Consider the following 13,606-nt stretch of genomic DNA (forward strand, 5'->3'; position numbering starts at 1 on the left):
TTAGATGCTTTTCTAAACATTTAGGGTCAGATTTCCTAATGTGATCTGCAGAAATAATTTCTTTTGGCTAAGATATAATCTGACTTCCATCATGGAAATATCTGAGAATGAGACCCAGGAAAAGGAATTGATAATAAATTCTGAATATATGTGTTATGGTAGAGAATAACTATGTTTCAGCCATCATTTAGCAATTTAAATTTACACAGTGGTTTAACTATTTGGCATCTCCCAATCACAATCATATCAAGAAAGGAAGTTTGAGTTTTCTTTTTAAATGTTTTTTCTTCTCTGAATTTAATTTTATGATTTAGAGGCCTTAAAATTTTAGTTTTCTTGCTCATATTATGTTATCTTAATAATTTGCCTTTTTCTTTTCCAGGATGAAGTGGCACACACTCTAACAGAAAGCAGAGTATTAAAAAACACTAGACATCCCTTTTTAACAGTAAGTAATCAGGGAATAAGAATTTTTCCTTTCATTTTAAAAACTTTAATGATTATCCTTGTACATTAATTAATGTACAAAAAATTAATATATACTTTGTTCATTTTAGTCATTCTCTTTGCTTAAAGTGATAGAGAAGATACTAAATTTTTTCTGAAGTTTTGGGAAAATTTAGATAATTATGGAATCCCATATTTGAAAGGGACATATATATGAATTCCTTTCACAGTATCCCTATCAAGTAGCCATATAGGCTTCCATTTTAAAATCTATGTATAAGAAGTATCAAAGTAAAGTAAATAAAAGATAACTTAGAATTAGGAAGACCTAGATTCCAATACTACCTCAAAACATATATGTATTATTTAATCTTGCGCAATTCAATTAGTTTTTTAAGTGCTCCTAGCTGCTTTCTAAGACTATGCCAGTCTATATTGGTGGAAGGAGTTTTACCTTTCTGGGTTCTCCACAATAGTGAATTCCCATGACTTTACCAATCTGAACTATATTTTGATTTGTAGTCTTAATATGCTACTGGAGCAACTTATATTTAAAAAGAAGGTTGTAATATTTAAGTGGTCAGTTAGCATTCCCTTAAAATATCTATTACAGGGATACATATTAAGCAACCTTATAGTAACTATGTCACAACTCAAAGGAATACCCCATCAGTAAAAATTAGAAATAGGAAAAGACATCATATTTTATATATAACATAATACTATCAAAAGCAAGGTATAAACCTGTGAAGTGTGTATGTGTATCTTTGTGTCTATGTCAGTGTTACTTTTTTTTAAACCCTCACCTTCTCTCTTAGAATTAATATTGTGTATGGGTTCTAAGGCAGAAGAGCAGTAAGGGCTAGTCAATGGGTGTTAAGTAAATTGATCAGGGTCACACAGCTAAGAAGTGTCTGAGATCATATTTGAACCCAGGACCTCTTATCTAGCCTGGCTCTCAATTCACTGAGCCGCCCAGCTAACCCTTATCGGTGTGACTTTTAATACTTCTTTGGACTGAATTGAGTCCCTTACCCTTATACTTGGATCCCCTAAAAAGTTATTTCATTCATGGAGTTTTGTTCATGTATGAATTCCACTAGGCACAGAGAAGTTGAAGATTGTTTCCAAAAAATGATATTTAGAATTCTTTAGTTTGTTTGAAGCAAAATCCTGCAAAGAGATTTTGCTTCCCTTTATCTCTAGAACTATTTTATTTTGTTCCTTGACCTCTGTTATATCATGGCAAAAATAAGCCTGAAGTATGGATGTATTTTATAACAAATCCTTTAGAGCGACAATATTCATGTTGGACCAGTATGTCACACTAGTCAGTGGACTGAAACATTTAGAGAGAAAAAGTGATTATTTAAGACATATTAAAAATCAAATTCAATAGATTTAACTGTCCCCTATAAGAATTTGTCTCTATTAGGATGAAGTGATCATTGAACCTTGCAGATAGAATGTATTGAGAATTTTAGGGTCCCACAATGTATCATATACAGACTGTAAAGACCCTTTTAAATTCATACTTTTTGTACCATAGATTCAGAAATGCTTGTTATAATTGCAAAGCTTATTTTTAATTCAAGATTATCATAAGTTCAGAAACAGTGAACTCTCTTTTTTACAAATACTCATTGTTGAATTGAATCAAATCAATCCAGATTTCAGATAAGATCTCCTCACTTGAGATACAATGTTAATGAAATATTTTTGTCCATTTTAACAGTTATGTATTTTAAGATAATTCATATTCATAAATTCATAAAATAACTTTAAAAATAATTCATAGTTATTATAATGACAATGTGGGTCTACATTATAAGCATTTTTTTCTTTTTCTTTTCAAGTCCTTGAAATATTCTTTCCAGACAAAAGATCGTTTGTGTTTTGTGATGGAGTATGTTAATGGAGGAGAGGTGAGTTAAAGAAACATACTTGACACTTGAGTTTGTATGTTATCATTAGCATTGTTTTATGTCTAAGTAATTAAAACAGTTACAACAGTTCTTTACTAAGTGGATGAAATATAGATTTCTATCTCTTAATTTGGTGGTGATCTAATGCTTTTATTGAATAGATTTTTTACTTGATGGGAAGAGAGAGTAGTAATCTTTATCTTAGTGGTCATTACTGGTTTGTTTACTTTTCTCTAGAAATTTAACCTTTTTATGAGTGTCTTATTTCCTCCTTTTCCTCATGTGTTTTCCATTTCTCATTTTTTAAAGTATTATTAACACAGAGACACAACTTACTAAAGTGGTTGGTCATAAATACTTTATACGAGGAGGATTCCAAAATCCTTTAAAATCAACTTATCATAGTGTAGTCTGTAGCAATAGTATCGAACACAAAAAGAAGTGGGGACCAGTAATCCATTCATAAAGGTCCTTGTGGACCAACCACATAACTGACTTAGTTTTTAATGTAATGCTATCTATTTTATTATATTTTTATTTTATTAAATATTCTTCAATTACATTTTAATTTGGTTTGGGCTACAGTTGAGATTGTTGTAGGCAATATGTCACCTCTAGTTTATAGGAATAAAGTATTCTCTTTTTTTTCCTCCACAAAAAAAATCAACATGAACCTTGATTTGATAACCTAATTGTCTTCTACAGGATTTTCTGAATCCATGGATTGATTGGAATTAGCAGTAGAAAATTTTAAGAATTCAGCAAATACTTCCTAAATGCCTACTACTGTATTATTAGTACTACATCACGGGCGACATAAAGATGAATAAGACATACCTAACCTCACTAACTTAAAAAAATCTACTAGAAGAGATAAGATGTACACAAACAACTGTGTTATAAGGTAAAAAGTGATAAGTTCTATAATATATGTACAAGGAGTTCTGAAGAGGAAAGGATCAGTTAAGACAAATGAAAGACTGCGAAAGAAAGGGTTCATGTAATTTAGGATTTGAGCTAGACTTACATAGATAGGTAGTATTTGCACAGGGAGGAAAGAAAAAAATTGGTATTCCAAAAAGAGTTAACAGTATGAACAAAGGCAAAATGGTAGGAAAATATAGGGCATCATTAGAGAACCTTTAGGAATGCAGAATTTGGGAAATGAACAGCTGGCTAGTACGATCATATCTGAGATTGAGGTTTGGAATTAATAGGTTAAATATAAAGAAATGATAAAGTTCTTGGCCAAGTGCATTAAAAAAAGACTGATAAAATTAACTTGTAATCATGCATGTCTAATAATATGACTTTAGCCTGACTGAGATGAAAGACAGTTGGTTACATGCAAATGTGGATACACCCCGATATATATGTGGATACACCATACACCCATATGTTTCTGTGCATATGTGCATATATATATATATATATATGGGTATCTATATATGTGAATATTTCTATATACCTATCAGCTAGATGTCAAAGTCATTTAATCAATAAACAGTTTTTAAGTACTTCCTTTGGACCAGGCAAACAAAAATGAAAAGTCCCTACCCTCAAGGAGTTTATATTCTATTGGGAGAGATAAGATATAGATACATTACTATATAGAAGACATATACCAAATTAATATAAGGGAATATAAAGAGTATAACAATAATTGGGAAGAATCAAGAAAGATCTCATATAAGAGTTGACATTTGAGCTAAACTTTAATAGAGATTAGGGATTCTAAGACAGGAACAAAGAGGGAATATATTCTAAGTATGGAGGACAACCTGTAGGTAAAAACATTAAGAGTTATTAAGTATATCCTAAAGTTAAAAGCTGAATGGGAAGAACATGTTTTAATATTTATGCAGTTTAAGCCTTAATGCACACTTTTAGGCCTGTAAATGAACCATAACATATTTGGAATGTATCTTCATAAAACCTCCAACAATATAAACAAAAACCTAATCTTTTAAAAATAATTTTTTTTATTTTTCCACCCTCAATTACATGAAGAAACACTTTTTAGCCTTTTTTTTGTTTGTTTCTTTGTTTTAATTTGAGCCAAATTCTTACCCTTCCTCCATTACTACTTTTCCCACTCCCAGGGATGGCAAACCATCTGATGTAGATTTTATATGTAATAGTGTACCATTTCCCCATGTTAGTTATTTTGTGAAAAAGGACCCAAACAAACAAAAGAAAAGTAAAGAAGAAAAGTGAAATATGTCTTGATCTGCATTCAGACTCCTTCAGTTCTTTCTCTGGAGATGGATGGCATTTTTCACCTGAGTCCTTGGAACACCATATTGCTAAGAATAGCTAAGTCATTATTTATAAACACTCATCATATAATATTGGTGTAACTATGTACAGTGTTCTCATGATTCTTTTCACTTCATTTTGCATCAGTTCATGTACTTTTCCAGAAAAAATCTAGACATTATTAATGGTTGGGCCCATCAGCCAGTGTCAGAGATATATAGAAAGATTAACAATATCTTTCCAGAAAGAAAGAAGAGGACTGACAAACATTCTTAGAGTATATAATAAAATACCAGAATTCTACAGTATCTGTTTGTAACAAGCAGATTTCACTTCACTATATCATAATTAAGGCCTATTATGAGGTTTGATATTTGATTGCCAAATTTAACCAAAAGAGGTTTGTCTCCATGAGGAACCTATGAAATGGCTAACATCCAGCAGTGGAATCCAAAGGCTCAGCATGGGGAATATCAAATAAAGCTTAGCCAATAATATATTGATAAAAAGGTATAAAATAATTACCTGAGTTGTATTGAATTCGTTTGGAAAAGTGGAGGGATTTATGATGACACTTCTATAGGTCATTTGTACTAGAAATTAGTGGGACTTTGTTATTAGTATATTTTAAGCAAGAGAAGGGTTGAAACTGTGCTACTTTGTCACTGAAGGGTGTAACAATTTAGTGCTTATTGAACACTTCACAGGACATAACTTGGTGGCCAAAATTATACATTTGCACTTTGCTGTCTTTCATGGACTGAAAGATAGCAATTTCTTAATACTACAAATATTGACCTCAAAAGATAATAGAGAACTCGACCAAATATCCTGGAACTAGACTCTTATCATAGGCTAAATTGTTTTCCACAATTGTTCAGATATACAGTCGACTTGTTAAAAATAAAAGAACAATGTTCTAACTACCCATAATTTCCTAGCTACATGGAATAAAAACTTTTAGGAGATTGAGATCTGCATGAGGGGATCAAAATGATGTTGGAATAGGATGAGATATATCTCATTCCTGTTCTCCTGTATTAAAATAGAATTCTATTGAAGACATGTTCAATAAAACCACAGAGGATTAATTTGTTTTTCCATATACTTATGTTTAGGGACAAAGAGTTAACTTCTCTATTCATGCATGATTTATAGAATAGAATATGTAGGAATAATGGGATAGTAACTTATCCTAGAATTATTTCTACCCAAACCTTACTGAGAACATGATAATAATAAGAAATAGTCAGAATCATTGATCCATAAAAACTTAAGAACAGTCTTTTCAATAGATATTGTTATACTTATTACTCATCTGTTAACTGCATTGGGAGGAATAGCTCTTAATATATAGAGAATTAACCAAAAAAAGTAAAAACCATTTGGTAATAGGATAAAGTAAATATCCTCATCGACCTGTCTGTTTTTAGACTTCCTGAAGATGCTTTCAGTGTGCCAATGGAAGATATATGATTTTATATCCCAATTCTTTTTTTCAACAACCAAAGGCAATAGTTTTATCTATTTACCTAATAGTGTATTGATCATGAAATATAAAAGAACCATACATGGGATAGCATCTTGTCCCCTAACCATTTATTTCTGAACTTCATCAAATATAAGGTGAGAAAAATGAGAACAGTAATCTTTATATAGGCCAATTACAACTTTGTACTCCCTATAAAGCCATCGTATTTTACATCACCTGCTTCTTCTCCTAGCAAAAAAAAAGGTCACTAAGTGCAGAAAGATAGAAGAAAAGCAAACTTAATTCAGAATATTGAAGGATGACTAATTAGTGATTATAAGGCGGATAATCTAGCAAAGGGGACTGACAAGGAATGGTCAAAGAGGAGTGAGAGAACAATTCTGTAGAAAATGATGGAGAGATTGTTCAAGGGGTTGGGATAGTTGATAATTCAAAAAGCTGCATTGAGGTCATATAGAATGGGAATTAAGAAAAGGCTTATAGATTGAGCATTTGTGAGATTATTGGTAAACCTTGGAAAGAATAGTTTCAGTTAAATAGCAGGATTTGAAGCCAGGAATGGAAAAATGAGTAGGAGGTGAGAAAATGAAGGCAAGAAGAAAAGATGACTCTTGGGCCTTGGCTCTAAAAGGAGAAAAATAGTTTGGGAAATTGTGTGAACTTTATCATATAGGCAGTGGAGAAACAGGAAGGCTTTTTAAAATGACACTGCCATGATCAGGGCTGTGTTTTTAATCTAGCAGTAATTGAATAAGGTAATCTGAATTAGGAGAGACTAGAGGCAGAAAGACCACTTATAAGGATGTGTATGAGAGTAGTTTAAATGAGGGAAAATGAGTACTGTTATGAATTAGATAATAGTCGGGGGGAAAGGAAATAATAAATGCAAGCAATATTGTGGAGGTGAAATTAATAGGACTTTGAAATTTAGTTAAAGGTGTCTATAAGATTATAAGAATGGGAGATAGAGGCTCCAGTTTTAGAAACAGAATTAATAGACATGAAGGATTACTTGAAGAAAGGTGAAAAATTCCACAATTCAAAACATTTATCACATCCTGTTCATAGAACTTAGAGCTAAATGGAATACCAAGTGTATACAAAACACAATCCCATGGGATTTGCAGTATACTGGGGTCAATAAATAGCGTGCCCCTCAATTATAACACAATATAATATGATATATGCATGAGTAGGTAAAGAATAAAGTAAGTTTCAGAGGTAGAGTAGGCCATTACTGCCTGGGGAAAGGCTTTCTGAAGGAACTGACTTTTTAGTTAGGTTTTAAAATTTTAAAATTTCAGTGAGGATAGGGTACTTAGGAAACATAATGAGCATAAAAATTTCAACCATTTGTAGGGATAGTGAGCCATGTATTTCAGTTGGAATGGGGAATATGTAGAGGGGAGAGGTATTAAATAGTGCTGAAAAGACAAAATATTCTGCATGAGATCATGGAAGATATTAAGGAATTTAAAAATTTTTCATTGTTATATAAAAAGGAAACCTTGAAAATTTGAGAATTTTTCATATGTATCACAATCATTAAAATGTGAATTTTTCTTTGATAGATTTATTGCCCCCACCTTTTTTTTTTTAGCTAATATGTAGTTCCTAAAACCTAGTAGTTATTTTGATTCTTGCCTGGCAGATCAGTGTTGAGACATCTTTGGGAAGAATTCTCCTTTGATAAATGAGGACAAGTCTTGGGGCCATGTGATTGTTTTTGTTTTGCTTTTTTTATTGGCATGGGAGATAGGATAATGATTAGTGCATCTATTATTATACATCAGTAGTGTTACTTGTGAGAATGGAATGGCAATTTGTTCTATAAAATGGCATATAACATATATGTTGAGGTTTTAGAAAATAAGAACAATTTATTTACCAAAAAGTGATGAGGATGAGAAGTTTACTTATAACACCCATTAGTGATTTGGATACTAGCATTGCAACTACCACTTTCTGACCATATTATAACATTGCACCAAGTCCAACTCTGTTTACACTCTCTTCTTGAGATGGAGCTAGTGTGCTCATTCCACCTGCTCTTAAGTTGACAGGTCAGCATGTTTCTTCAAAGACATATCTGTATTACAAAAACAATTTTCTATTGAATTTCATAAATAACCCTGGTAATAGCGGGGTAGGATGGGAGACATGTAGCTTTTGAGGCCCACTGATGTGCTTCTCATTTAAACTAATCAGCAAAGATGATACTATTAGCTTTTAATTTTGGAATATTTATTAACAGAAGGAAAGAAATGATGATAATGATAATATAACAAACACATAACTCTACTTATAACACACAGTATCCACGGGGAAGCACCGAGGTACATGAGGGAGCCATAGGCAGCTCATAGTTACGGACTAAAGGCCTTCGTATCCTTGGCCTCATTAGGGATTAAGTTTTCATCATGCATCACCTTCTCTATGGAACACCCTCACTTCTGAATGTTTCTATCCCACTGAACAAACATGCTTCTCTACTACTCTTAGCTGTTGATGCAATGTGTTTTTTTTAAACAAATAACAACCTTAAATTTACAATCTGCAGAGCTTCATAAACTTGCTCCTTGGAGCATTGAAACAGTATTACAATCCTTCAGTGAGAAGCTCTGACCTTAAAGCCTGGAATTTGCAAAGTGAGCTCAGCTTGCTGATTCAAGTTTGCTCCCTGAGCTGTGAGGATTTTTCATTCTTAAGCCACAGCGTTTATTAAAGGGCAACACAGACAAGTCTATAAGGAATGTTCCTTTCTCATTACATGGATCACACTAGGAGAAAAAAAAAGCCTTTCCTCACTTAGTTCTTCAAATAGACAAAAGAATCAATTAAAGAGTCTGCTTTCTTCGATCAGCTCCCAGTATCACCACTTTCCTTCAGTCAGATCAGCTCTACTCATTGACTCTTGAGTCTACCTTCCCATAGTCAGATGCTCTCAGCTGGGCTTAAATCAAAGCAACTTCTCTTATTTTCTTCTCTGTTTCATTTGTCTGCTTCTGGCAGCTTTTCTTCTCTGTTGGCTTCTAGCTCCATTTCTGGCTTACGTACATGCTATCATTCTGTGACTTTGGTCAAATCAAGCACTATGCATAGTAGTTCATCTCTATCATAGTTCAAGAAATTCCAAATCCTAATTTTTATCAGGTTGGCAACAATAATTAACATGCAGTTGTCCCATCGCAGAAATAAACTTCAAAATCTTAAAATGAGGCATATGTAAATTGTCTTACTAGAAATATTAGATTGCAGCAATTTTTACCGTTAGTACATTTGATTCTAAGGCCATGTTTATACTAAGGTCCTCTTAGAATTGCTTGTCTATCTAGAATTTTTATTTTGACACACTGTTTTTCTATTAAGAATTATATTTCTTTTCAAGCAGATTTTCTTCATGTTTCTCAAATAAACATCCTTTTTTGGGCCCTCATTGGTAAATAATATGTCCACCACAGAAATAAGCAGTATATGACATGTTTTGTAACTAAGACAGTATTTATATTATTAGGAAAACAACTACTAACAGAAATGGATTAGTCCTTCAGCATGTTAGGTGGATCCCTATGGTAATCTTTTGGAAAGACATAGACAAGAATCCCATATGTTCAGAGTACATGGTTGAGTTGTGTGGATCCATTGAATATCATAGAGTCATAAATTTAGAGATGGAAAGAACTTCCTAAAATCATTGAGTCCAACAACCTAATTTTACAAATGAGATAGAAACTCAGAGACTTATGTGAGGAGAAACATAGCAAATGGAAAAGCTAAAATTAAATTCAGATCTAGTTTATTTCCAGTGTACCAAGCTTACTTTATTAACTAATACTTTGTGGAAGTGCTTTTCATATTTCATGGGGGAGAAAGCTATCTGCCTCTACAACATCTCTCACTTCCATCCTGTTAATCTCACTTTAATTCAGCCTTATTATCACCCCTACTCTCAGTTATCGATTACATTCCTGCCAAGTTGTCATACCTGCAGTTTCTTATCCATGGTATTCTTTTTCCTACCTTTGTGTCTTTGCACAGATTCTATCCCTAGAATCCATACCTCATATATTATTATTATTATTATTACCCTGCTAAAAGCTCAGCTCTGGTATTACCTCCTATAAAAAACCTTTCATGATCTTTATTCATACCACCAAAATACTTGTATTTTTTTTTAATTTTTTCTGTGCATTGTAATTTTTTTCTATTCAAAAGAATATGAGGGGCAGCTGGGTGGCTCAGTGGATTGAGAGACAGGCCTAGAGATGGGAGGTCCTAGGTTCAAATCTGGCCTCAGACGCTTCCTAGCTGTGTGACCCTGGGCAAGTCACGTAACCCCCATTGCCTAGGCCTTACCACTCTTCTGCCTTGGAACCAATACACAGTATAAGACAGAAGGTAAGGGCTTAAAAAAAGAGAAAGAATATGAGTTTTTTGGACGAAGGACCTTTTTCACTTTGTGTTCAAATGTCTTCAACATAGCATAATGCCTAGCATATAGTACATGCTTAAAATGTTTATCAAATGGGAAAAGAAAAATAACAATATTGGTATTTCAATTTTACGTAGGTATAATTCAAAATACTTCTTGTAGTTACTGAATCTTTTTGTGTATATTTTTATCTGTAGCTTCATTATTAACTCACATGGGAAAATGTCAGTCTTCTAACATGATTTTAGTTTTAAGTTTTCCTCTTAAGATCCTCTCATACTCTTCTTCACATTTCTCATTAGTTAGCCTACATTTTGTCCTGAAAGAACTTCATATAAGATAGAGGTACTGGAAGCTAAAAGTTGTTATCCCTACCAATTTATGAAGGTGTGATTTGAGTGATTTGAAGTTAAAATCCACCATTTCCTGTCAATAGTGATATCATGTTAGCTTGATATTATTACTATTATAAATATTAATCATGTTTGGTGAATCTGGTCAGAATTTTCTTGTTTCGGGTCAAAAAAAATTGAAGTACAAAAAATCAACTATAATTTTCTTCAGTCATCCATGACTTAAAATAAAAGAAGGGAGTATGAGTTCAAATATGACTATAGCTTGCAACATGTAATATCATTAACTCACATTTTTTGAAATTCACCTTGAGAGAATACTAAATTAAATTACTGCCAAGAAACTTCTAGCATAGTGACATACACTGAACAGAATAAGAATGTAAGAAGATATTTTAATTCAGGGATTTCAGAAATGCAGTTTTGTTTCATTAGCATTTGATCATATCTTCTAATAGACATGGGCTGGAAACAGCCTTTTATGATTATTTTTCTTTATTCAACCTCAAAAAATAATTAATATAAACAACCTATTGCTTAAGACATTTTGATAAAAAACTCAGTCATAAAGATTTGTGTTGGCTTTGGAATATATAGTAATGGGATAAATTTGAAACAGATGATAATAATTTTGGTCTCATTCCTTATATTAATATAGCTCAGTATTATACATATTCATTAAATGGTTCCTATGAGATTTAAAAAAATATTTTTAATTGAAATTTCATTAGAACTCATAAGTTCATTGGGAATGGTGAGGAACTGGTGTAACCTACTTTCATTCATAAATCAAGGCCATTATGGATATGGGCTCTAATTTTAAAAAGAGTTAATTTTCTGTCCAAAAGATAAAATTTACTTTGGTTTCCATGGGTCTACTTATTGTATTTTCTTGAATTCAGATAATAATCAAGGGTATATTTCATATTAAAATCTGAGGTGATTTTACCTATTCATTTTTAACAGTTTACTACTTCATTCAAGTTATTACACTGATTTCTCAATGTCCCTATTTTGACTGACATTTTACCCTAATTTTAAAAATGTGATAGTCATTGGACTAGCACTAAATAGCCATATTCTTTCTGATTTATTTTTTTAAAGGACCAGATCTGTGATTTCCAGCTTGGAAACTCCTTATGTAGGTCAGCAATTACTACACAATCCATAGTGCCTGGTACAATATTTTACTATTAACTAATGCAAATGTGAAAACCTTTAATTTTTCAGATTTGTTGGCAGATATCATTGGCATGCACATTGCAGCAGTTTAACTGCTCCTAAATATTTCCTCAAAAAACAATATGAATGTGCATTAGCCTCGTTTGATATATTTTATAGAATTAAAAAGGAAAAGGATATCAAATGCTTATTATTTTGTGTTAATACTTTTAGTTATTAGAGTTTCATATTTTGTATATTAGCGAGACACCTTTTTTGTTCTGTTGCACACAAAGCAAAGTGGTTGTGTTATCATAAACAAAATTCAGGTATATGATGATCAAAGTAAAATCCTCCTGAGTAGATCATTGAAGATTTTTAAAAATGAATTATTGTCATCCTTATTTTCAACTATTAGCCTATATTTCTATAAATTTGGAATTATAACTTTTTATAAAACAAACTCCTCATGTAATAAAAAAGTCATCCTCCTTTTCTAGAGAGACTAATGAAGAATATTTATCCAGTCATTTACTGCATCAGAGATTGTTTATGTCTTGCTGCCAGTTATCATATAACCAATGAAGAACTTGAGAAAACAATTGCAAAAGATGTTTTTAGGGATATGTGTGTCAGGAAAAGAACAAGAATTAGTTGTATGATTAGGGTAATAGATGACAGACTGACAGTGAAAGTTTTCCACTGGCATTCTTAATGAATAAAGTGAAGAAGGCCTTCAGCATATTGGATGGACCCCCTGTTTCAGAATTATTGGAGAATATACTCATTCATAGATGGCTTGAAATTTGCATCTTTGGAGAGGAGGGGACTAAAGTAATATGTATTTGATAAATACCTATTATCTGCTAGGCACTGTACTAAGCACTTACAAATATCTCATTTGATCCTTACAATAACCGTGGGAGGTAGGTAGTTACTATTATTTTCTCCATTTTACCATTAAGTAAACTGGGCCAGACAGAACTTTTACCTGTGAGTTTTCCTGTTTTTTTTTAGGAGTTTGATCTCATTTTCCTTTCTCTGTTGGCTTTCCATATCAAACTAAAATTTATTTGTATTTCGTATTCCATTGACTCATTGAGCTATAGAGGATCCTGGGAGAGAAATTGGACTATGTTCTAGGCACTGTGGCAGGCATTGGGATACAAAGAAAGGCAAAAGACACAGTCTCTGCTTTCAGAGACCTCACAGACCAGAGTATTGTTTTGCTTTTAACAAGGATAGTTGTTTTTTAATATCTAGAAAAGGAAACAAATTCATCTAAGTAGAAAAAGTATAGCTTCTTATCCTTTAAAATAAGAAAATCATCTTTAATATTTATTCTCAGTTTCTCCAAAGTCTTGTTCTTAGGGAAAGGAGGTTTATTTACTGTGCCTTATATTGCTAAGTATATATCAACAATACTCTTTAATATCAAACTTTTAAATGAAGTTAATATTTTTTAAACAGTTGATTTTCTTGCTTGATTGAGAGAAAATGGAAATAAAAGCACATAGCTGAAAACAACATAAAAATG

The 13,606-nt window shown here is 32.2% G+C and overlaps 1 protein-coding gene across 9 annotated transcripts in view; it reads left to right on the forward strand.

Annotated features, from left to right (window-relative positions):
• The window catches only part of AKT3 (AKT serine/threonine kinase 3), a 443,431-nt gene that overhangs the window by 335,126 nt on the left and 94,699 nt on the right, over positions 1-13,606 (forward strand). For all 9 annotated transcript variants that reach the window (XM_056814176.1, XM_007481547.3, XM_056814178.1 and 6 more), the window contains 2 exons: positions 383-448; positions 2,304-2,372. In XM_056814176.1, coding sequence (XP_056670154.1) covers positions 383-448; positions 2,304-2,372 — 135 coding nt within the window. The remainder of the gene's footprint in view (positions 1-382; positions 449-2,303; positions 2,373-13,606) is intronic.

The sequence above is a fragment of the Monodelphis domestica genome, chromosome 2 (genome assembly GCF_027887165.1).
Source record: "Monodelphis domestica isolate mMonDom1 chromosome 2, mMonDom1.pri, whole genome shotgun sequence".
NCBI lineage: Eukaryota > Metazoa > Chordata > Mammalia > Didelphimorphia > Didelphidae > Monodelphis > Monodelphis domestica.